This window comes from Indicator indicator, unplaced genomic scaffold, assembly GCF_027791375.1.
Source record: "Indicator indicator isolate 239-I01 unplaced genomic scaffold, UM_Iind_1.1 iindUn_scaffold_96, whole genome shotgun sequence".
Lineage (NCBI taxonomy): Eukaryota > Metazoa > Chordata > Aves > Piciformes > Indicatoridae > Indicator > Indicator indicator.
Genome location: NW_026539213.1, coordinates 16,119 through 36,903, shown reverse-complemented (window position 1 = coordinate 36,903; position 20,785 = coordinate 16,119). Strand labels below are relative to the sequence as shown.

The 20,785-nt window shown below is 58.0% G+C and overlaps 2 protein-coding genes across 2 annotated transcripts in view; one reads left to right on the top strand and one right to left on the bottom strand.

The window, feature by feature from the left end:
- The window catches only part of CWF19L1 (CWF19 like cell cycle control factor 1), a 24,565-nt gene extending 19,694 nt beyond the window's left edge, over nt 1-4,871 (bottom strand). Inside the window, exons 1-4 of the mRNA XM_054398728.1 lie at nt 4,849-4,871; nt 4,125-4,209; nt 3,140-3,218; nt 976-1,077 (exon numbers count right to left, since the gene is read on the bottom strand). Coding sequence (XP_054254703.1) covers nt 976-1,077; nt 3,140-3,218; nt 4,125-4,209; nt 4,849-4,871 — 289 coding nt within the window. The remainder of the gene's footprint in view (nt 1-975; nt 1,078-3,139; nt 3,219-4,124; nt 4,210-4,848) is intronic.
- Nucleotides 4,870-20,625, top strand: LOC128980270 (electroneutral sodium bicarbonate exchanger 1-like). Its single transcript, XM_054398727.1, has 19 exons — nt 4,870-5,040; nt 5,577-5,750; nt 5,850-5,984; nt 12,294-12,359; nt 12,752-12,830; nt 13,500-13,617; nt 13,838-13,998; nt 14,272-14,416; nt 14,494-14,916; nt 15,244-15,331; nt 15,589-15,735; nt 15,902-15,993; nt 16,341-16,515; nt 16,660-16,793; nt 17,181-17,426; nt 17,517-17,622; nt 19,657-19,803; nt 19,970-20,099; nt 20,549-20,625. Exons 1-19 carry the CDS (start codon nt 4,870-4,872, stop codon nt 20,623-20,625), a joined length of 2,814 nt encoding a protein of 937 aa, XP_054254702.1.
- The last annotated feature ends 160 nt before the right edge of the window (nt 20,626-20,785 follow it).

Sequence of the window (20,785 nt, the reverse complement as noted above, 5' to 3'; positions counted from 1 at the left end):
GCCTGTAGCTCCCCATGGGGTTGTTGTGACCCCAGTGCAGGACCTGGCACTTGGCCTTGTTGGAGCTCATCCCTTTAGCACTGCCCCATGGACCCAATCCATCCAAGTCCCTCTGCAGAGCCTCCCTGCCCTGGTGCAAGACATTCTGAAAGCACAGGCTCTTTCAACCACCATTTCTGACATTTGACATTGCAGACTGTATCAGCCTTTTAATACAGCTCCACTCTGAACCCCAGAAATGCCACCTGAAAATTTCCACAAGGGCTCTGAGGTGGAAAGATCACAATCACAGAGTGTTAGGGCTTGGAAGGGACATTCAAAGCTCATCCAGTCCAACCCCCCTGCCAGAGCAGGGTCACCCAGGGCAGCTCACAGAGGGGTCTGAATGTTTTCAGACAGGGAGACTCCGCAGCCCCCGCCCTGGGCAGCCTGCTCCAGGGCTCCAGCACCCTCACAGGGAAAAAAATCCTCCTCCTGTTTCCATGGAGCTTCCTATGGCTCAGCTTCCACCACTGCCCCTTGGGCTGTCCTTGGGCATCCCCCAGCAGAGCCTGGCTCCAGCCTCTGGGCACTCCCCCTGCACATCTTGATCCCCAGCAAGGAGGTCACCTCTCAGGCTCCTCCTCTCCAAGCTCCAAGCCCTCAGCTCCCTCAGGCTCTCCTCCTGAGGAAGATCTTCCACTGCCTGCAGCAGCTCTGGGGCTCTGGGATGGACTCTCTCAAGCACTTCCCTGAGGTCCTTCCTGAGCTGAGGGGCCCAGAACTGGACACAAGATTCCAGCTGTGGCCTCAGCAGGCAGAGGAGAGGGGGAGGAGAACCTCTCTGCCCTACTCCCCACTTTCCTTCTAATGCACCCTGGAATGGCATTGGCCTTCTTGGGCACCACAGCACACTGCACATCAGAGAAGCATCACATGAAAGCACCCCAGGGCAAATGCAGATCCCCCCTCAGCACAAAGCATGGGCAGCCTTACCTAAGTAAGTGATGTTCTCAGCCAGTTCACAGCCACTGATGTCTGGAAAATAGCTCACAGTCTCTGGGCCATTAGCACCCAGCACGTAGGTTGGAATGGGAGCTGAGAAAGAAAGCCACATGGCATTCATTCTGCTGGAATCCAAACACATTTATTTGCACAGCATCTAGCAAGGGCAGCAGGTCCCACCCATCCCTAAGGACCCCAACAGTGCTCTCTGCTGTATTCTGAGGAGCAGTAGGCACAGAAGAAGAAACCTTCCTTCAAAACATGTCCCCAGGCCTGCTCCTTCCACAGATGCACCAACAGAGAATAACCTGAGCTTGCTTCACTGGACACATAAAATCAGCTCCAAAATGATCCACAGCTCTAAAACCATGGATCTGTCCCAGGGCAATGCTAAGTAAATAGCAGAGCAGGGGGGCAGCTGGTTTGATCTGAAATCCTATGGCTATCTAAAAACTGCAGAGCTTTGATGTTCTGGGGGGGAGAAAGCTCAAGTTCTTCAGCTCTTTGATTAACTTGGCAGGAGGACTTGCTGTGTGACTTCACCCAGAACTGGTAGATACCATACTAGAAAAGCAATGGGAAGTGCCAGCTTTAAATTACTGTACAGCTAGGTGATCAATAAAATATTACATCTCCAAACAGCACCAATCAAACATTTTTAAGCTATCAGATGTTAGGAAAAGCAGAAACTGATGTCAGAGACAACCTCCTGTACGTTTCCTGGCAGACCAGTAAGCTGCCCAACAGGTCCCAGGTTCTTCACAGAGAAAAACCAACCCAGCAATAGTTCCCTGTTTAAGAAGGGAGAGCAGCAACAGCACAGCAGCTCTGCTACAGCTGCTGTTAGGCTGGTGCTTCAACTTCAGCCCCCACAGTCCAAAGACACAGCAGATTGCTTTCAGCTGCAGAGCAGAGTCTGAAAACCTTATGGATGCCTTTAAAACCAAAAGGATGTGAACCAAAATCTTGTTGGTCATCTGTGTGCCCAGGGAAGACTTGGATGCTAGCAGCCACTCTTCTCCCTGCACACACAGGAGAGCTTCCTTGGGTAACAAAGGGTGAACCAGGAGCAACCCTCCATGAATTCTCACAGCAAGGCAGCACACCTCACACCTCACACCTCACCCTGGGAAGTTTGCAGCCACAAGCAGCAAACAGGACTCAGCCAGGCTCACACAGATGTACAAACAAGTAGGGGATGGGGATAGGGTTAGGGGAGTGATGCAGCAGCAGAGGTGTCACAAACCTACTCCCAGTTCCTTTCTGGCTTGCTTCAAGCCAAGGGCAAGAGTCAGAGTAGCACTGAAGAGGAATGAAAGTCACTACAAATGCAAGTGTAGTAGCATCTCCCTTACAAGAGGGGTGAGCAAAGAGGCAGAAAAGTCCACAGAGGACATTTCATGTCCATAGCTGGGAAAACATCTTCAGCATGAGTGCTGCAGGGACTGAAGGAGGAATGGGCAAAGCCTGCTCCTTTGGAAAGCATCATGATCTCCAAGGGAGACACTCAGCCCACCAGCACCTCTGCTTTCCCCTTTCTCCTTGCACCTGAACGCAGGGAAGAACAGCACTGCTGCACACTGTGGGGAGGTCTGTGGTGGAAGTGTGAAGTGGGTGTGAACAGGGAACAACCTGCAAGGAATTTCTGCAAGGGAAGTAGCAGAAGAAAGGCTCCACACTGGGACAGGTGTGCTGGGATCTCATGGCCTTCTTGCCCAAAGAGCTGTAAACTTCTACAGGCAGCTTCTCAGGCTACCCAGGCTGAGAAACCACAGACTGCCCCAGGATTAAAATTTAAGGAAGTGATGATAGGGACATCAGTGGAGCCATAAGACAGCCAGGCCAGGAGAGAGAAGACTCTGACACCAGTGAGCAGCACCCTGCAGCTCTCCTAGGACTGCACACAGCATTGGCCAGGTGACCCTGAATGCCCAAATCACGGGTGGGCCACTTGGACACATGCATCTTTGTGCTTCCACGGCCAAGAGCGTTGTTTTACAAGACACCCATCTAGCCCTGCTGCATGGAATTCTCCTGCCTCAGTTTAACTGCTTTAACATGACACCACTTAAGTGCTGTTCCTGAATTCAGAAGCAAAGCAGGTCACAAAGCAGTGCAACCCTACCAGCACCCATGGGGACAACACCTTCCTTACCTTTCTTGGCCCCTGTGCGGTACTCTGCCCATTCCGTTTCTGAAGTCGAGCCAAAAAAATTCCCAACACACAAAAGCATCTAAAAGAACATCAGATAAAGTCAGAGTTGCCTCTTGGCCAAACACAACATAGAGAATCATAGAATGGTCTGGGCCAGAAGGGAGCTCCAAAGCTCATCCAGCCCAACCCCTTGCACTCAGCAGGGACATCCTCCACCAGATCAGGTTGCCCACAGCCCTCTCCAGCCTCCCCTTGAACATCTCCAGGCATGGAGCCTCAACCACCTCCCTGGGCAACCTCTTGCAGTGTTCCAGCAGCCTCCTGCTGCAGAACTTGTTGCTCACATCCAATCTCAACCTGCTCTGCTCTACTTTGAAGCCATTGTCCCTGGTCCTGTCACTGTAGGCACTTGCAAACAGTCTCTCCCCATCCTTCTTGTAGCTCCTTCAGGTCCTGGCAGGCTGCTCTAAGGTCTCCCTGGAGCCTTCTCTTCTCCAGGCTGAACACCCCCAGCTCCCTCAGCCTGTCCTTGTAGCAGAGCTGCTCCAACCCCCTAATCATCTTCACTGCCCTCCTCTGGACCCTCTCCATCAGGTCCATGTCCTCCCTATACTGAGGGCTCCAGACCTGCACTCAGTCCTGCAGGTGAGGCCTTACCAGAGCAGAGTCAAGCAGCAGAATCACCTCTCTGGACCTGCTGGCAACGATGAAGGGGTACAAAGCCTCCTCCACCAACCCCTTCGTACCCCGAGGAGAAAGCAGAGGCTCCTGGCCCCAGAGGGGGCACAGCCCACCCGAACATCCCCAGCTCACCCCCCGGCTCCCTCCATAACGTGGACCCCTCCCAGGCAATTTCCCAGCTCCCTCTGGACCTGTGGGTACAGGAAGCCCATGCGGACCAGCCCCACTCGCCCTCCCCCACTGCTCCTCTCCCTGTGGGGCACTCCCCGGGCAGGCTTCCCCCCGCCGCCCCTCACAGCCTTACGTCGAAGCGGCCGCTCTTGCCCTGGATGGCCCTGACCCGCCCGAAAAGCGCCTCCAGCCGCCCCTCCACGTCGCCGCACGCCAGCCTGCGGGACACAGCGCGTCAGGGACCGGCGCCGCACAGCTCAGCTGCCCCCAAAGCGCCGCACAGCTCTGCTCTCCCACGGCCCTCCCGCCCCGCCCCGTCCTGTCCAGTCCTGTCCCATCCTGCCCCGTCCCGTCCCATCCCATCCCTTGCCGTCCCGTCCGTCCTACGCTATCCCGTCCCGTCCGTCCTACCCCGTCCCATCCCATTCCATTCCATTCCTTGCCGTCCCGTCCGTCCTACCCCGTCCCATCCCATTCCATCCCATCCCTTCCCGTCCGTTCCATCCTATTCCTTGCCGTCCCATCCCTTGCCATCTCGCCCGTCCTACGCTGTCCCGTTCCGTCCGTCCTACCCCGTCCCATCCCATTCCATTCCTTGACGTCCCGTCCGTCCTACCCCGTCCCATCCCATTCCATCCCATCCCTTCCCGTCCGTTCCATCCTATCCCTTGCCGTCCCGTCCCGTCCCATCCCATCCCTTGCCGTCCTAACCCTGTCCCGTCCCATCCCTTGCCGTCCCGTCGTTCCTACCCCGTCCCATACCATTCCTTCTACCCCATCCCATCCCATCCCATCCCATCCCATCCCATCCCATCCCATCCCATCCCTTCTACCCCGTCCCGTCGCTCTCCACTCACACTCGCAGAGGCGAAGCCGCCATGGCGAAGGTGCTGGGGCCGGACCCCGCCGCCGCGCTCTCAGCCCGTTCGCTTCCGGTGCGCCGCCCAAAGCGCTCCGCCGCCGCCGCTCACCCCGACCATCGGCGGTCCGCGGGCCGGCCGAGAGCAGCGCGGCAGCCCTGCGGGGTCACTCTCCCTTGCCTCCGAGAGGTCCCAGCGGCGGGAGAGGCTCCCGGAGACAGGGGAAAAGCAAATGTGGCTCCTCTCTTCCCGAGGGAGGACCTGACCGAGCTGCGGCTCTTGGGAAGGGGACGCAGAACCAAGCCTGGAAACCATTGCCAGGCAGGGGAGGGACAGGAGGGTGGTGAGCAGCAGAATTTGCCACGGGGTAATTCCTGCTGCCCCTCTCGCATTGCCTTCTAGAGAAAGGGCACAGCCTGCAGCCTCAGGGGGTACAAAATTTGAGAGGACAGCAGAGGTCATGCTGCCATGCGGAGGAGATCTCCACAGCCTGGAGAGAGCTGAGAAGAGCCTGGAGGAAGGGCAGGTCGGGGGCAGCTCTTGTGGCCAAGCTGGTTGGTAGGTGGAGCGCAGGGAAAGTGGCTGCTGCCCCCAGGAGCGACGTTCAGAGTGGGCTCCAGGACTTCTCCTTTCAAGCAAGATGCTGCAAAGCCCCTCCAGGTCTCAGCAGGACCAGAAAGCTGCTGCAGTGCTCAGCTGGCAACTCTTGGCCTGTCCCTTTGCAGTTCTTCAAGCGCTTGCTGCTGGTGTTGATGCCAGGCAAGCACCAGCCGGACTTCATCTACCTGCGGCACGTTCCCCTGCGCAAGGTGCACTTCTTCACCTTCATCCAGGTGCTCTGCCTCGGCCTGCTCTGCGCCATCAAGATGTCCCCTGCTGCCATCATCTTCCCCATGCTGGTAAGAGCTGCTGCTGCTCAGCAGGGGCTGTCTGCAGCGCTGCAGGGGGCTGGAAGGCTCAGCTCTGGCCTCACCCTCTCTCCCCTCTCCTTTGTGAAGGATTTGGCTCTGGTCTTGGTGCGGAAAGCGATGGAATTCTGCTTCTCCAAGCGGGAGCTCAGCTTGCTGGATGACCTTCTGCCAGAGAGCAGCAAGAAGGGGGTCAGTGCCACAAAGGAAGGCCAGCAAGAGGAGGTAAGGCCTGCTGGGTGCTCGGGGCTGGCCATCTCCCTCAGGCTGGGAGGTTGCCTGTTTCTAGCACAGCTTCTCTTGAACTGCTGGGGGACCATCAGCACTCAAAAGGAACCCATCCTAATGGCCTGGATCCCGCTTCAACCCCTTCTTGTCTTGAGTTAGCAGTCAGCTGACCCCTGGCAGACTTTTCTCAGTCAGTCATTTCTCATCAAGGTGATGATTATCCTTTGCCCAGGACAGTGCATTGAACCCTCCCCAGATGCTGGCAGTGAGCTCTGCTCCCTGCTGCACTGCCAGCGGAAGCTGCCACGGCTCAGAAGCAGAGGGCAGCAGGCAGTGGTGTTCCTGGCTCCTGAGCTGCTCTCTGCTCCAATCCAAGACAGACAACTTGATTTGTCCCCTTTTATGGCAGGAAAGGCTGGAAGCTGCTGGTGCCGATTCAGTTCAGCTGGAGCTGGGGAACACCGGCAGCTGGGATCCCCCAGAGCAAAGCAGGGACAGGTAAAGCCCCAGCAAGGGCCAGGACCCCCAGCAAGATTAGCTGGAAAGTGTCTGGTGTGGGTTCCTCCACTTGCATCTTTGGGGTTGAGCATCCCACAGGAAACAGTAGTCACAGTGGTGGGAAAATCAAGTGTGTGGGCAAGGCTGCAGGAGGGGCTGGCAGGGCTCTGACCCTGACCAGAACTCATGTTGCACCCCAAAACTTGCATCACCAGGCACCTGACAGTAGCTGCAGATCCTCCTTCTGAAATCTGAGGAGCTGCAGGCAGGATCTGTGCCAGCTGTGGCTTAGGAGCCCAGCCCAGGGCTAAGCACCAGGAAGAGCCACTCCATGGAGCTGTTGCTCTGCAGCTCTCAGGCTTGCCTCTCAAAACTCCTCCTCCAGCCAAGCCTCCTATACTTATGCTGAGCTTTGATTCTGCAGGCCCCCAGTTCCTCTTGCCAAGGCTGCTGATGGCCTTGGTGCCATCAGTTCCCCTCACCAGCACTGCCATGGAAAATATCTCTTGCAGGGCTGCTCCTGCCATCATTCCTGTCTGGCCTGAGAGGGTGCAAACCACTGTATAGAAGGCTGTCTGCACCACCACCATAAGCAGTCTGAGTTCTGGGGGAAAGATGTCCAGAAGTGCTCAGGAACTTCTGAAGCAGCTGGCAGGCCCCAAGCCTTTGAAGGACAGGAGTGAGAATGTGACAGGCTCCAGCCCTGCACACAGTGCTCCCTGCAAGACAGCACTGTTCTGTTCTTAGGAACTCTGTGGTTATGAACTCTTCCTGATGAAGTCTGTTGCTGATGAACTCTGTTGTTATGAATTCGGTTGCTTATAAACTGGTTTGCTGTAAGCTCTGTTGCTATAAGCTCTATTGTTAGGAACTGTATTGTTAGGAACTCTGTTGTTATAAACTCTTTATAAAAACTAATTTAAATAAAAATAATTTCAATAACATTTGAATAATCTAAAAATGATTTTAAAAACCAGGTCTCCATTCCTCCTCAGGGTGCAGCACAGAGGTTCCCATAGGCTGGGCTTCAAAGCAGGCAGTGCCTTTCCAAAGGAGGAATTGGCTAAGAGGGAGTTGCAGTAGCAAAGGAAGAAGCAGACAGCTCACCTCATCTCTGTGGCAGTCAATCACAAAGGGCCTCTGCTAAGTGCCTCACCTGGGGTCTGGCTGTAAAATCAGCAGGAGGCTGCCTGAAGATAGCAGACATTGAACACAGCCTCAACTGCTGAACTGTTAGGACAGAGCAAAGGCTCAAGAGACTCCTGAAGATTAACTTCTCCACCCAGAGGAGTGAGGAACCTCATTTAAATGCAGATAGGATGTGTGATGCCTCAGGGGGTTCCATGTGGAGGGGCACATGCAGGAGGCTTTCTGGGAGGTCTGTAACTCCTGAGTGCCTCAGGCAGTGGGGAAAGGGAGAGGGAAATCTGCATCGGGGAAATTAGGATAAAAGGGAAGCTGTGCCTTCCAGCAATGGGAGAGACCCCACAGGGAATTGTCCTGTGGACTCTCCCTTGAGTCAAATAAAGTTTTACAAGACTCCTCTGGGCTGGGAAGGCTCCAGCCAAGGAGACCCCACAACCTCTCTGGGCAGCCTGCTCCAGGGCTCTGGGACCCTCCCAGTCAAGAAGTTCCTCCTCATGTTGAGCTGGAACCTCCTGTGCTGCAGTTTCCATCCCTTGCCCCTTGGCCTATCCCAGGGTGCAAGTGAGCAGAGCCTGTCCCTGTCCCCTCCATCTTGACCCCCAGCCCTCAGCTATTGATAAACATTTTCCTTACATTTGGGATGCTCATCCTGGTGGCTTGGGGCTGTTGGTTGTATCTCTATGGCTGCTGTGTCTCCTCACCAGCCTTGCAGGCCCAACCAATTCATCTGAGAATCCTCAGGTGGGAACTGATCCTGAGCTTTGTAAGGCTCTGGAATCACACAGAGCAAGGGCTGTGCATAGCCTTACAGAATCAGAGAGTCAGGGTGGAAAGCCCCTCAGGATCACCAAGTCCAACCCAGAGCCCTACTCTGCAAGGCTCACCCCTAAGCCATGGCCCCAAGCACCACATCCAAACCACCTTCAACCACCTCCAGCCTTGGGCACTCCACCACCTCCCCGGGCAGCCTGTGCCAATCTCTGACCACTCTTTCCATGAAAAAACCTTTGCCTAATGTCCAGTCTGAGCCTGCCCTGCTGCAGCCTGAGGCCATTCCCTCTTGGGCAGTCCCTGGGAGAAGAGACCAGCAGCAACCTCTGCACAACCTCCTCTCAGGGAGCTGCAGGGAGCAGGAGCTCTGCCCTCAGCCTCCTCTTCTCCACACTAACCCTCCCCAGCTCCTTCAGTCTCTCCTCATCACATTTCCTCTGCAGGCCCTTCCCAGCTTCCTTGCCCTCCTCTGCCCTGGCTCCAGCACCTCCACATCTCTCTGTGGGCTCTGAGGAGCCCCAAGCTGGGCACAGCACTCGAGCTGTGGCCTCAGCAGTGCCCAGCACAGGGGGACAGTCACCTCCCTGCTCCTGCTGCCCACAGCATTGCTGATGCCAGCCAGGATGCCAGTGGCCTTCTTGACCACCTGGGCACACTGCTGGCTCCTGTTGCTCAGCACCCCCAGGTCCCTTTCTGCCAGCAGCTTCCCAGCCACACTGCCCCAAGCCTGTAGCTCCCCATGGGGTTGTTGTGACCCCAGTGCAGCACCTGGCACTTGGCCCTGTTGGAGCTCATCCCTTTAGCACTGCCCCACGGACCCAATCCATCCAAGTCCCTCTGCAGAGCCTCCCTGCCCTGGTGCAGACTAACACTCCCCCTTGGTGCCCTTGGTGCCATCAGTTCCCCTCACCACCACTGCCATGGAAAATATCTCTTGCAGGGCTGCTCCTGCCATCATTCCTATCTGGCCTGAGAGGGTGCAAACCACTGTGTGGAGGGCTGCCAGCACCACCACCATAAGCAGCCTGAGTTCTGGGGGAAAAGAAGTCCAGAAGTGCTGAGGAACATCTGAAGCAGCTGGCAGGCTCCAAGCCCTTGAAGAGAAGTGCCAATGTGACTTTGGGATGTGCCAGCACAGACTGGGCAGAAGCAGCTTGTGTTCATGGGAGCATTCCCAAGAAAGCCATGCAGATGCTGTCAGTGACCCTGGCTGCATTTCAGGCACTGAGCAGCTCCAGTGCAGCACAGGGAGGGGCACTTTGCAGGCACTGGAGACTGCTGGTGTTGAGCCTCAGTGTGTCCCAGTGTGTGCTGCTGTGGTTCTGCAGAGGCAGAAGGGCTGCCAGCCCTGCCGCATCCGGAGCGGTCTCTGCTTCCTGCTCTCCTTTCTCTTGCTTCCAAACACAAACTCTCAGGCTACAAAATTCTTATCTGCTCTGAGGCATTCTCCACATTCTTCTGGATGGCCATGGAGATGATCAGAGGGATGGAGAACCTCCTCTGCGGGGAAGGGCTGGGAGAGTTCAGCCTGGACAAGGCCCCAGGGAGACCTCAGAGCAGCCTTACAGTACCTGAAGGGGCCCCAGGAGAGCTGGGGAGGGACTTTGGACAAGGGCCTGTAGTGACAGGACGAGGGGCAATGGCTTTGAGCTGGATGGTGGCACAGATTCACTGGGCACTGGTGAGACAGATGCAGAAGCAGTGGCAAGGCACTGCCACAGGTTGCCCAGGGAGGCTGTGGCTGCCTCCTCCCTGTGGCATGCTAAGCTGTCACAGCTGCTGCTGCTGCTGCTGCTGCCAGGAGCCTTCTTCCACCATTCGGGTTTATGTTTCTTGTCTGTAAGCTGAGTGGAAGGAGCTCTTAAACTCCATCCTTGAATCTGCTGTACAGTGACAGGAGAGGCCAAGTGAGGCCTGGGGTCTGTGTCCTGGGGCCGCTCCCTCCTTTTTTCCTCCTTCTTCCTTCATTTTCCACTAGGGATGTGGTGGAGAGCCCAGTGCTGGAGGGTTTCAAGATGCTGCTGGACAGGGTGTGACATGACCTCATCCAGGCTCCCTTTGCCCCAAGAGCTTGGGCCAGATCACCTTGGGAGATCCCCTCCAACCTGGGCTCCTTTGGGAGGAGTCCATGAGCCAGTGGAGTGGTTGAGCCCTGCTAACAGCCAAGAACCCACACAGGCAGCTCCCCACTCCCTGCCCTCTTCCCCAGGACCCATGGAGATGGCTCCAGAAGTGAGCTAAGGGCAGCTGAATAGGCGAAGGCAAAGCTGTGTGCACAAGCACTGCAAAATAAGGAATTTCTTCCCTGCTTCCCGCTGGCAGTGCTCTTATTCCACTCTCTGGGAAGCAGGGCCTCAGCATGCAGGGCGTTTCCTTGGGAAGAGCAATGCCAGCACCGCAAACGTCCTCCTGCTTTGCTTCAGCTGGTGCTGGGATGCTGGGGCAGGCCAGCTCTGGGGCCTGTAAGGGCAGGCCAGAAGTTCTGCAGGGCCACCTCTGCTTCTGGGGCCTTGAGAGGCCACAGCCATGCAGCCCTGCCCTCCTAGGCTCTGCAATAGCTCTGACACCATCACTGCCCCATACCAGGCCCAGGCTGGCGCAGTCCTCACGCTGCCACTGCTCCCAGGCTTCCCCTGGGGAGGAGCAGCAGTGGTGGCACTTGAGGAGGCAGCAGCTGGGGCCAGCAGGGCTCACTAGCCTGATTCCCACTGATCACAGCCCAGCTCTGCTCTCCCTAGGGAGCCACCGAGCTGCTTAGGAACCATCTGAGCTCTCCCCCACGGTGCAGCAGCCTCTGCCCTCCTGGATGTCCAACCTCAGCCAGGGAGCACACACACAGGCTTGGGGCTGCCCCTGGGCAGCAGGACTAGGGCAGGAGATGGGGAGGGTCTGCTGGGGAGGGGGGGTGGGGGCAGGGCAGCATCTTGGCATGCAGGCTGCAAGGGTGCATGAGGCGTGGGTGGCTCTGTGTGTCCATGCGGAGCTGCTGGGACTCCATCACCTCTCTGTGTGCCTGAGGGGCAGGTGGAGCTGTGCAAGGAGCACACAGAGCTGTGTCTGTGCCTCTGTGCGTGGCAAGGATCTGTGTCCTGGACTCAGAGGAGTGTTTGGGTTGGGAATAAACCTTTCAAAGCGAGTGCAAGCGAGATCCAGCACTGCCAGGTCACCACTAAGCCTTGTGCCTCAGCACCACAGCTACTGTGTCATGGGCTGAGGCTTCTGCCTTTGAGAGACCATGGAGAGGACCTCCAGCAGGTCCAGAGGGCTCCAGGAGTGGAGAGGATATTTGTAATCTTTGGGTTTCTCCTTCCCATCACTCTGTCACCTTACTCTGTTTCAGCTGGCAGCCAGCCCAGCTCTTCCCTCTTCCCTTCCCACTCAGCTTCCTCGTCTGCTGTGGGGGGAGGATGGTTCCAGGCTTGGCTGTGCCCTTCAGGCCCAGACCAGGCCTGACAACATCTTTCCTGTGCAACTTTGTGCCTGTTTGGGGCTGCTCTGGGGGGGAAGAACAGAGGCAGCAGTGCCAGCCCAGCACATGCCCACACAGCCCCCCAGGCTGTGCCAGGCTCTGCCCCTGGCCTGGCTGCCTGGGCAGCCGCACACAGGCCAGGCTGGCAGCGCTGTGTGGGCACAGGGATTGGCCCTGCCCCAGCCCCCCTGCCTTGTGGGCAGCCCTTGGTGCTGGGGGCAGGCAGCAGCTCGCCCCATGCCTGCCCAGCCCCTCGCTGCTCGCTGCCCAGATTATGAGGTCACCATGGGGCATCTCTGCTTCCATGGTGTTGGTGCTCCCTGGGAGCCACCTGAGCTTCAGCTCCTCTCCGTGAGGACTGCTCTGGTGTGCTGGGGGAATCTGGCCCCTTGATTGCTCTCAAGGTGCAATTCTCTCCCAAGCCAGCCAGCGAGGCGACGATGGATGAGAACGGAGGAGACCAAATGGCCTCCCTGAAGGACTTACTGGTAGTGTGGCTGGGGCTCTGCCCAGGGGCCAAGCATCCCCCACAGACACAGGAAAACTGTCCCCCAAATCCCAGAGGCATTTCCCCAGAGGGCAGAGGGGTGGGCAGGAGCTGATGCTTTGCTCTGCTCTGCCTCAGCCTCGCTGCTCAGAGCAAGGAGCGAATGGGAAGGAAAACCTCCTGCAAGTCAAACCTCCCTACAGCTCCCTGGGAGGAGCTTGGAGTGAGGCTGCTGTTGGTCTCTTCTGCCACAGAATCAGAGATAGGATGAGAGGGAATGGGTTTAAGTTGTGCCAGGGGGCTTCACATTGGACATGTGGACTTCTGTGGGCACAGGGGTGGGGCAGGTGAAGGACCCCTGCACAACTTTGCCCTCTTCTCCTTGCTGAGCAGGAATACGACGAAGAGGCAGTGATTGACCAGGGAAAATGGAGCAGCACTGCCAGCATTCACTATGAGGATGAGCTGGAAAGTAAGTCTGCCCTGAGAGCCTGGGACAGGAGCCACCAGCCCAGCACCTTTTCCCGTGGCACCAGGGTGGTGCTTCCTCCTGGGAAGGGCTGCTCTGGCTGAGCAGTGCCACTGCCTCCCCCATCTGTGCAGCACCAGGAGCACTGCAAGTGACTCTTCCTTTGCAGGCCACCGTACCCAGCACGTGGGGAGGGGGCGGCTGCTGAGAAGCCGATCCCCCAGCTGTGGCAGGCAGGGTGAGTGCCACCGCGGTGTGCCCTGAGCTCCCTGGGGCTGTGTGCACCTGGGGGCTTCTGCAAGCAGCTCCTGGTGGGGCTTGCTGCCCTCCAGAGGGATTTAGCAAGGCCTCCTTTTGCCAGGCTTTGCTCAGGTGGGGCTTTAAGGCACTTCCATGCACAATGGACTGAGGCTCCTCTTCCTTAGAGGGATCCTGGCATTAAGAAGGGAACTATGGGGAAGGAAAGCTGCCCACCCTGAGGCAGAGGGGGAACAGATGCTTCCCCTGCTCCATGGCTGTGTGCAAGCCTGGACAGAGGAGTCCAGGGGACAGGAGCCAGCCCAGCATTTCTGGCTGAGCTGGTGCTGAGCTGATGGTCACTGGCACGTGAGCAGGACAGAGCTGAGTCAGGCAGGCTGACAGGACTGAGCTTTGTCTTCTGCCCCCAGCCAGTCCACCCCATCCGTGGGAGCCAGGAGGACGAGCAGCATGCTCCCCACAAACTCTTCTGCCAGCTGGCTGAGATCTGCGTGGCAGAGGGGGAAGCTGCTGAGTGGAAGGATGCAGCAAGGTAAATCCCTGCTGCTGGCAGCGGTGGCAGAGGAGCCCTGGGCCAGCAGCACTCAGAGCTCTTCTTTCCACCCTGTGGCATGCTAAGCTGTCACAGCTGCTGCTGCTGCTGCTGCTGCCAGGAGCCTTCTTCTCTTGCTACCCCACAGCTCTCTCCAAGGGCTCCCAAAGCTGGGGGCACTTTTCCCATCCCTGGGGCTGATCACATCCCCTGTCTGCAGGTGGTTCAGGTTTGAGGAGGACGTGGAAGACGGTGGCGAGCGCTGGAGCAAGCCCTACGTGGCCACACTGTCCCTGCCCAGCCTCTTGCAGCTGAGGAGCTTCATCAGCAGTGGCACAGTGCTGCTGGACATTGGGGCCAGTGGCATGGAAGAGATTGCAGGTACCCTGGGTTCTGTGTCCCCCTGGCAGTGGCCAAACTCAGCTGCCTCTGGTGCCCTTCCCTCCCCAGTCAAACCCCACCCCAATGGCAGAGCCTTTCCCAGGAGTCCTGCTGTGCTTTGCAGTTGTGCCTTGGATGTAGAGCTGGAGAAGCACCTGCAGAACACTCTCCAGCCAAAAAGAAGCAGGGCTCAGGGCTTGGCAGGTTGCTCTTAGAAAGGGTTGGCACTGGGGGGTTCTGCTCTGATGGCTTCTTCCCCTCTGCCACCCCCAGATGCCATCCTGTGCCATCAGGGACACAGCTCCAGGCTTGATGAGGAGGCGCTGGCAAGAGTGCGAGAAGTGCTTCTGCTGCAGCATCAGCATCGGATCAGCAAGGAGAGGAAGAGCTGCCTGCCCAGGGCTGTGGCACGAGGTGAGCAGTGCTGCAGGGTCTGGCAGCAGCTGAAGGCTTCTGCAGGGCTTGGGCCCCATCAGGCTTGTCCTGGCAGAGCAGCTGCAGCCTGTCCACCTCTCTGAGTGCCTTTCTTTCCCTGCCAGTGGCAGCACTCAGCCCTCGGCCTTCTGCAGACGCTGCTGGGGCTGAAGGTGGGGGGAAGCAGGAGAGCTCCACAAGGGCTTTAAGCAAGGTGAGACCCCTGCAGCTTTCTTCTGCCTTCAAGGCCAGGTTGGCTCTGGCAAGGGTGGTGCCAGGGTGGGCTGCAGAGCACCCAGGGCTTTGCTCTTGGGGCAGCTGCCTGAGAATTGCTTCTTGTGCCCAGGCGGAGCTGCGCTTGCTGAAGAGAATTCCCAGCGGGGCTGAAGCCTGCAGCCTGCTCGTAGGGGAGCTGGGGGCCCTTCAGCAGCCCCTCCTGGCCTTTGTCCGCCTGGCCCAGGCTGTCCTCCTCCCGGGGCTGACCGAAGTGCCCATCCCAACCAGGTCTGAGGGAGAAGCACACAGCTTGGCTTTCCCAAGAGCCCCACACCACAACATCCAACTGCATGCATCACTTGGGCCTCCCAAGAGGCCCCCCCACAGCTCCTTGCTTTGTGTCTCCCTTCCCTGATGGAGCTTTGATAGCCACCAGCCCATCTCAGTGGCACTTGGCCCCCAACTTAAACTTGGGATTGATTCTGATGGACTTCAGATTCCTTGCCTGTGTGTCCCCACTCCAGCCATACTCTGGGCTGGCAGCTCCCAGGGCTTTCCTGGGTGCTCTTTGAGCAAGGACACCTTCTTCTTTCTCATTTTGCTTTTCTTGCCCAGGTTCCTCTTTGTTTTGCTGGGACCAGCAGGAAGAGCCCAGCAGTACCATGAGGTCGGCAGGGCCATGGCTACTCTCATGATGGATGAGGTACCAGGAGATGAGGGAGCTCTGGGTCACCCCTGCCCTTAAGCAAAAGGCTGTGGTGTGCCATTGGGGATGGGGACCTTGTGCAGGAGATGATTCCACCTCCCACACTGGAGAGAAGTTTGATCTGGGGGAAATGTGCCTGCCGTTCCCAGCAGGAATGCTGGGGAGCATTCTCCTGCATCTAGCCAGGAGATTATTGGCCTGGAGAGGGCATCCAAGGTGGGCTGTCCTCTCAGCAGCTTGCCTCCTGCTGGCAGGTTTTCCAAGCAGTTGCCTACAAAGGCAAGAAGCCAGGTGACCTGGTGGCTGGCCTGGAGGAGTTCCTGGAGCGGGTGAAGGTCTTGCCAGCAGGCCAGTGGGATCCCTCCATCCGGATCAAGCCCCCGGAAAAGGTCCCTCCCCAGGTGGGCGCTGCAGGGAGGGAGGCGTGAGGGGCATGGGCAGCATGGCAGCACGGCTGGGCATGTGCTCAGGGGGCCAGGCTCTCAGGGCCCCCCTCCGTCAGTCGCAGGGCCAGAGCAGGAGGAATGGTGACAGGTGGGCATCTGTACCTTGCTCCCATTTTCCCAGGAGAAAAGGAAGGTGCCAGGAGCTGTGGAGGGCAGCGCTGCGTCGAGCGAGCCGGCGAGACACGCTGGGCCTGAGCTGGAGTGCACAGGAAGGTGATGTGAGCTTCACCTGTGTGGGCTTGGGTCTGGTGGCCTCGGAAACGTGAGCCTGCAGCTGCTTGACTGGGGCTGGGGGCAGAGGGGTAAAGCCCTGCAGGGAGAGCTCTGCTGCTGCAGGCAGAGACTGCTCCAGGCAGAGGGGAGGGGCTCTCGCCTCAGGTCTGCTTTTGCTGCGGGAGCTTTCCTGTGTGCCTCCATTTCTCCTGCTGGGGATAAAGCAGGCTCCAGCAGACTTCTGCTTTTCAGCACTGCAGGTTCCTCCGTGCTTGTGGCTGCCCTTGTGCAGCAGAGAGCTGCACAGCCCTCCCCGCAGCACACTCAGGAGCTCTTCTTCCCTCCAGGCTCTGTGGAGGTTTCATCCAGGACGTGAAGCGCAAAGCGCCCTGGTTCTGGAGCGACTTTCGGGATGCCTTCAGCTTGCAGTGTCTGGCGTCCGTCCTCTTCCTCTACTGTGCCTGCATGTCCCCTGTCATCACCTTCGGCGGCCTGCTGGGGGAGGCGACCGAAGGCTACCTAGTGAGCAGCTCTCTCTGCTGGCTGGCATGGGGAGGGGCCCAGCCGCGGGCACAAGTCCCTGCTGCAGTCACGTCGCTTTGCTCTGGGGTTTGGGTTTGCCCTGGATGATTTCTTTACTGCCTGCTGCCTCTCTCCCCCGGGCAGAGTGCCATGGAGTCCCTGATGGGTGCCTGCCTGTCCGGCGTGGTCTATTGCCTCTTTGCTGGGCAGCCTCTCACCATCCTTGGCAGCACCGGACCCGTCCTTGTCTTTGAGAAGATCATCTACCAGTTCTGCAAGTAAGGCTGGCTGCCACAGCCAGGGGCTGGCAGAGTCTGCAGGAGGGGACAGGGATGAAGGAAAGATGCTTTGGCACTGCCTGGGCACAAACCCAGCCAGTGTTGGCGTTAGGGCATGAGAGTGATGTGAGACCACCTCCCACAACAGGGACCTGACCTCCGTTAGCCCACAGGGCCTTAACCGAGACCACTGCTAAGTGCTGATAACCCCTTGGCCTCTCCTCCTGTCCACAGCCCACACTGCAGCCCCAAGGCTGTCTGTGGCAGTTCCTTTCCCACCCCCAGCCTGGCCATGCTCCTCAACTGCTCCCAGGGGTCCCCAGGGAAGGCAGAGCTGGCAGCCCCTTGCTGGCCTCTCCCCCTTCCCAGCTGGCTTTGCTTCCCCAGGGACCAGGCGCTCTCCTATCTGTCCCTGCGGGCGTGCATCGGGCTCTGGACCACCTTCCTCTCCCTGGTGCTGGTGGTGACCGACGCCAGCTCCCTGGTGCGCTACATCACTCGCTTCACCGAGGAGACCTACGCCTCCCTCATCTGCCTCATCTTCATCTACGAGGCTCTGGAGAAGCTGAGTGCCCTGCGACTCACCTACCCTGTGCACACGCCCAGCGCCCTCGACTCCCTCACCACCTACAGGTGAGTGGTGCCCTCCTAAAGGCTGCTGCCTCTGGGCACCAGCTCAGGGCTGCCTTTTCCTCACCCCTCTCTGGGCTTCTCTCCTGCCAGCTGCAAGTGTGTGGCACCAGCCCAGCCCAGCAACCAAACCCTGCGTTTCTGGGAGAGCACCAAGGTCAACGTGTCTGGCATCGCCTGGCACAACCTCACGGTGACTGTAAGTGCCCCGAGCCACTGCTCCCTCGTGCCGCGGCCAGGGGGCATCCCCAGGGTGCCAAAGGCAGAGCCCTTCAGCTGGGGATGGGCTGCCAAGTGTGCTGGTGCCAGATCCTCCTCACCCCCTCCTTACCCAGTGTGCCCTTGCCACACCTTCACTGCATTTAGGTGGAAGGTGTCTGGTGTGGGTTTCTCCACCTGCATCTTTGGGGTTGAGCATCCCACAGGAAACAGTAGTCACAGTGGTGGGAAAATCAAGTGTGTGGGCAAGGCTGCAGGAGGGGCTGGCAGGGCTCTGACCCAGACCAGAACTCATGTTGGACCGCGAATCTTGCATCACCACACAGTCTCAACTGCTGAACTGTTAGGACAGAGCAAAGGCTCAAGAGACTCCTGAAGATTAACTTCTCCACCCAGAGGAGTGAGGAACCTCATTTAAATGCAGATAGGATGTGTGATGCCTCAGGGGGTTCCATGTGGAGGGGCACATGCAGGAGGCTTTCTGGGAGGTCTGTAACTCCTGCGTGCCTCAGGCAGTGGGGAAAGGGAGAGGGAAATTTGCATGTGGAAATTTAGGATAAATGGAATCTGTGCCTTCCAGCAATGGGAGAGACCCCACAGGGAATTGTCCTGTGGACTCTCCCTTGAGTCAAATAAAGTTTTACAAGACTCCTCTGTCTCTGTGGTGAACAGAATCACACAGGATCCCAGGATGTCAGGGGTTGGAAGGGACCTCCACAGGGCTTCCATTCCAACCCCACCTACAAGAGCAGGAGCACAGAGTCCAGCATGCGTCACACAGGAACATATCCAGACAGGGCTGCAAAGGCTCCAGCCAAGGAGACCCCACAACCTCTCTGGGCAGCCTGCTCCAGGGCTCTGGGACCCTCCCAGTCAAGAAGTTCCTCCTCATGTTGAGCTGGAACCTCCTGTGCTGCAGTTTCCATCCCTTGCCCCTTGGCCTATCCCAGGGTGCAAGTGAGCAGAGCCTGTCCCTGTCCCCTCCATCTTGACCCCCAGCCCTCAGCTATTGATAAACATTTTCCTTACATTTGGGATGCTCATCCTGGTGGCTTGGGGCTGTTGGTTGTATCTCTATGGCTGCTGTGTCTCCTCACCAGCCTTGCAGGCCCAACCAATTCATCTGAGAATCCTCAGGTGGGAACTGATCCTGAGCTTTGTAAGGCTCTGGAATCACACAGAGCAAGGGCTGTGCATAGCCTTACAGAATCAGAGAGTCAGGGTGGAAAGCCCCTCAGGATCACCAAGTCCAACCCAGAGCCCTACTCTGCAAGGCTCACCCCTAAACCATGGCCCCAAGCACCACATCCAAACCACCTTCAAACACCTCCAGCCTTGGGCACTCCACCACCTCCCCGGGCAGCCTGTGCCAATCTCTGACGACTCTTTCCATGAAAAAACCTTTGCCTAATGTCCAGTCTGAGCCTGCCCTGTTGCAGCCTGAGGCCATTCCCTCTTGGGCAGTCCCTGGGAGAAGAGACCAGCAGCAACCTCTGCCAAACCTCCTCTCAGGGAGCTGCAGGGAGCAGGAGCTCTGCCCTCAGCCTCCTCTTCTCCACACTAACCCTCCCCAGCTCCTTCAGTCTCTCCTCATCACATTTCCTCTGCAGGCCCTTCCCAGCTTCCTTGCCCTCCTCTGCCCTGGCTCCAGCACCTCCACATCTCTCTGTGGGCTCTGAGGAGCCCCAAGCTGGGCACAGCACTCGAGCTGTGGCCTCAGCAGTGCCCAGCACAGGGGGACAGTCACCTCCCTGCTCCTGCTGCCCACAGCATTGCCCTTGGCCTTCTGCAGACGCTGCTGGCAACTCCCAGGGCTTTCCTTGGGTGCTCTTTGAGCAAGGACACCTTCTTCTTCCTCATTTTGCTTTTCTTGCCCTGCTTCCTCTTTGTGTTGCTGGGACCAGCAGGAAGAGCCCAGCAGTACCATGAGATCGGCAGGGCCATGGCTGCTTATTGCCCTGGAGAGGGCATCCAAGGTGCGCTGTCCTCTCAGCAGCTTGCCTCCTGCTGGCAGGTTTTCCAAGCAGTTGCCTACAAAGGCAAGAAGCCAGGTGACCTGGTGGCTGGCCTGGAGGAGTTCCTGGAGCGGGTGAAGGTCTTGCCAGCAGGCCAGTGGGATCCCTCCATCCGGATCAAGCCCCCGGAAAAGGTCCCTCCCCAGGTGGGCGCTGCAGGGAGGGAGGCGTGAGGGGCATGGGCAGCATGGCAGCACGGCTGGGCATGTGCTCAGGGGGCCAGGCTCTCAGGGCCCCCCTCTGACAGTCGCAGGGCCAGAGCAGGAGGAATGGTGACAGGTGGGCATCTGTACCTTGCTCCCATTTTCCCAGGAGAAAAGGAAGGTGCCAGGAGCTGTGGACGGCAGCGCTGCGCACCACCACCAGAAGCAGTCTGAGAACTGCTCAGGAACATCTGAAGCAGCTGGCAGGCCCCAAGCCTTTGAAGGAGAAGAGTCAGAACGTGACAGGCTCCAGCCCTGCACACAGTGCTCCATGCAAGAGAGCACTGTTCTGTTCTTAGAAACTCTGTTTTTAGGAACTCTGTTGTTATGAACTCTTGCTGATGAACTCTATTGCCGATAACCTCTGTTGTTACAGACTCTGTAACTTATAAAGTGGTTTGCTATAAGCTTCAGCTCTGTCCTTGCAAAGTCTCTTCCCTGGCATGGTGGGACCAGCTGGCAGGAAAGCAGGAAGAGTCCTTCTCCTCCTCCTCCCATTTCCCTGCTGCTTTGCAGGAAGAAGCTGTTAGGCAGAGATGGTTCTTGTGCTCTCTTCATGTCCTGGGGGGATGGTTGTGCTGTGCTGTCAGTCCAGGCACTCATTACTCAGTGGGGTGGCTGTGGAGCCTGGCAGGACAAGGCAGCAGAGAAGGTCCTCTTGCAGCCCTCCCCCTTGCTCTGTGCTCAGCCTGGCTCCAGGCTGTTGGTGTCTGCGTGAAGTGCCCTGTGCCCATCTGGGACGGGTGCATGAAGACGAGTGCATGAACCCTCCCTCCTGCCACGGCCTTGTCCCCAGGCAGGGACAAAAATCAGACGGCTGTGGGCTGGGGGGTTGCAAAGTGCAGCTTGAGCGTTGCCCCCGTGGCACGGTGACTGTCGGCGGGGAGGAGACTGCTTCAGCTCTTCAGACAGGAGGGGAGGCCAA

Bases quoted from the DNA above. Each gene is read 5' to 3' on its own strand.
- LOC128980270 (XM_054398727.1), top strand. From the start codon at position 4,870: ATGGCGAAGGTGCTGGGGCCGGACCCCGCCGCCGCGCTCTCAGCCCGT. The intron at 16,516-16,659 runs GTGAGCAGCTCT...TCCCCCGGGCAG, and splicing joins AGGCGACCGAAGGCTACCTA to AGTGCCATGGAGTCCCTGAT. The intron at 17,427-17,516 runs GTGAGTGGTGCC...CTCTCCTGCCAG, and splicing joins GACTCCCTCACCACCTACAG to CTGCAAGTGTGTGGCACCAG.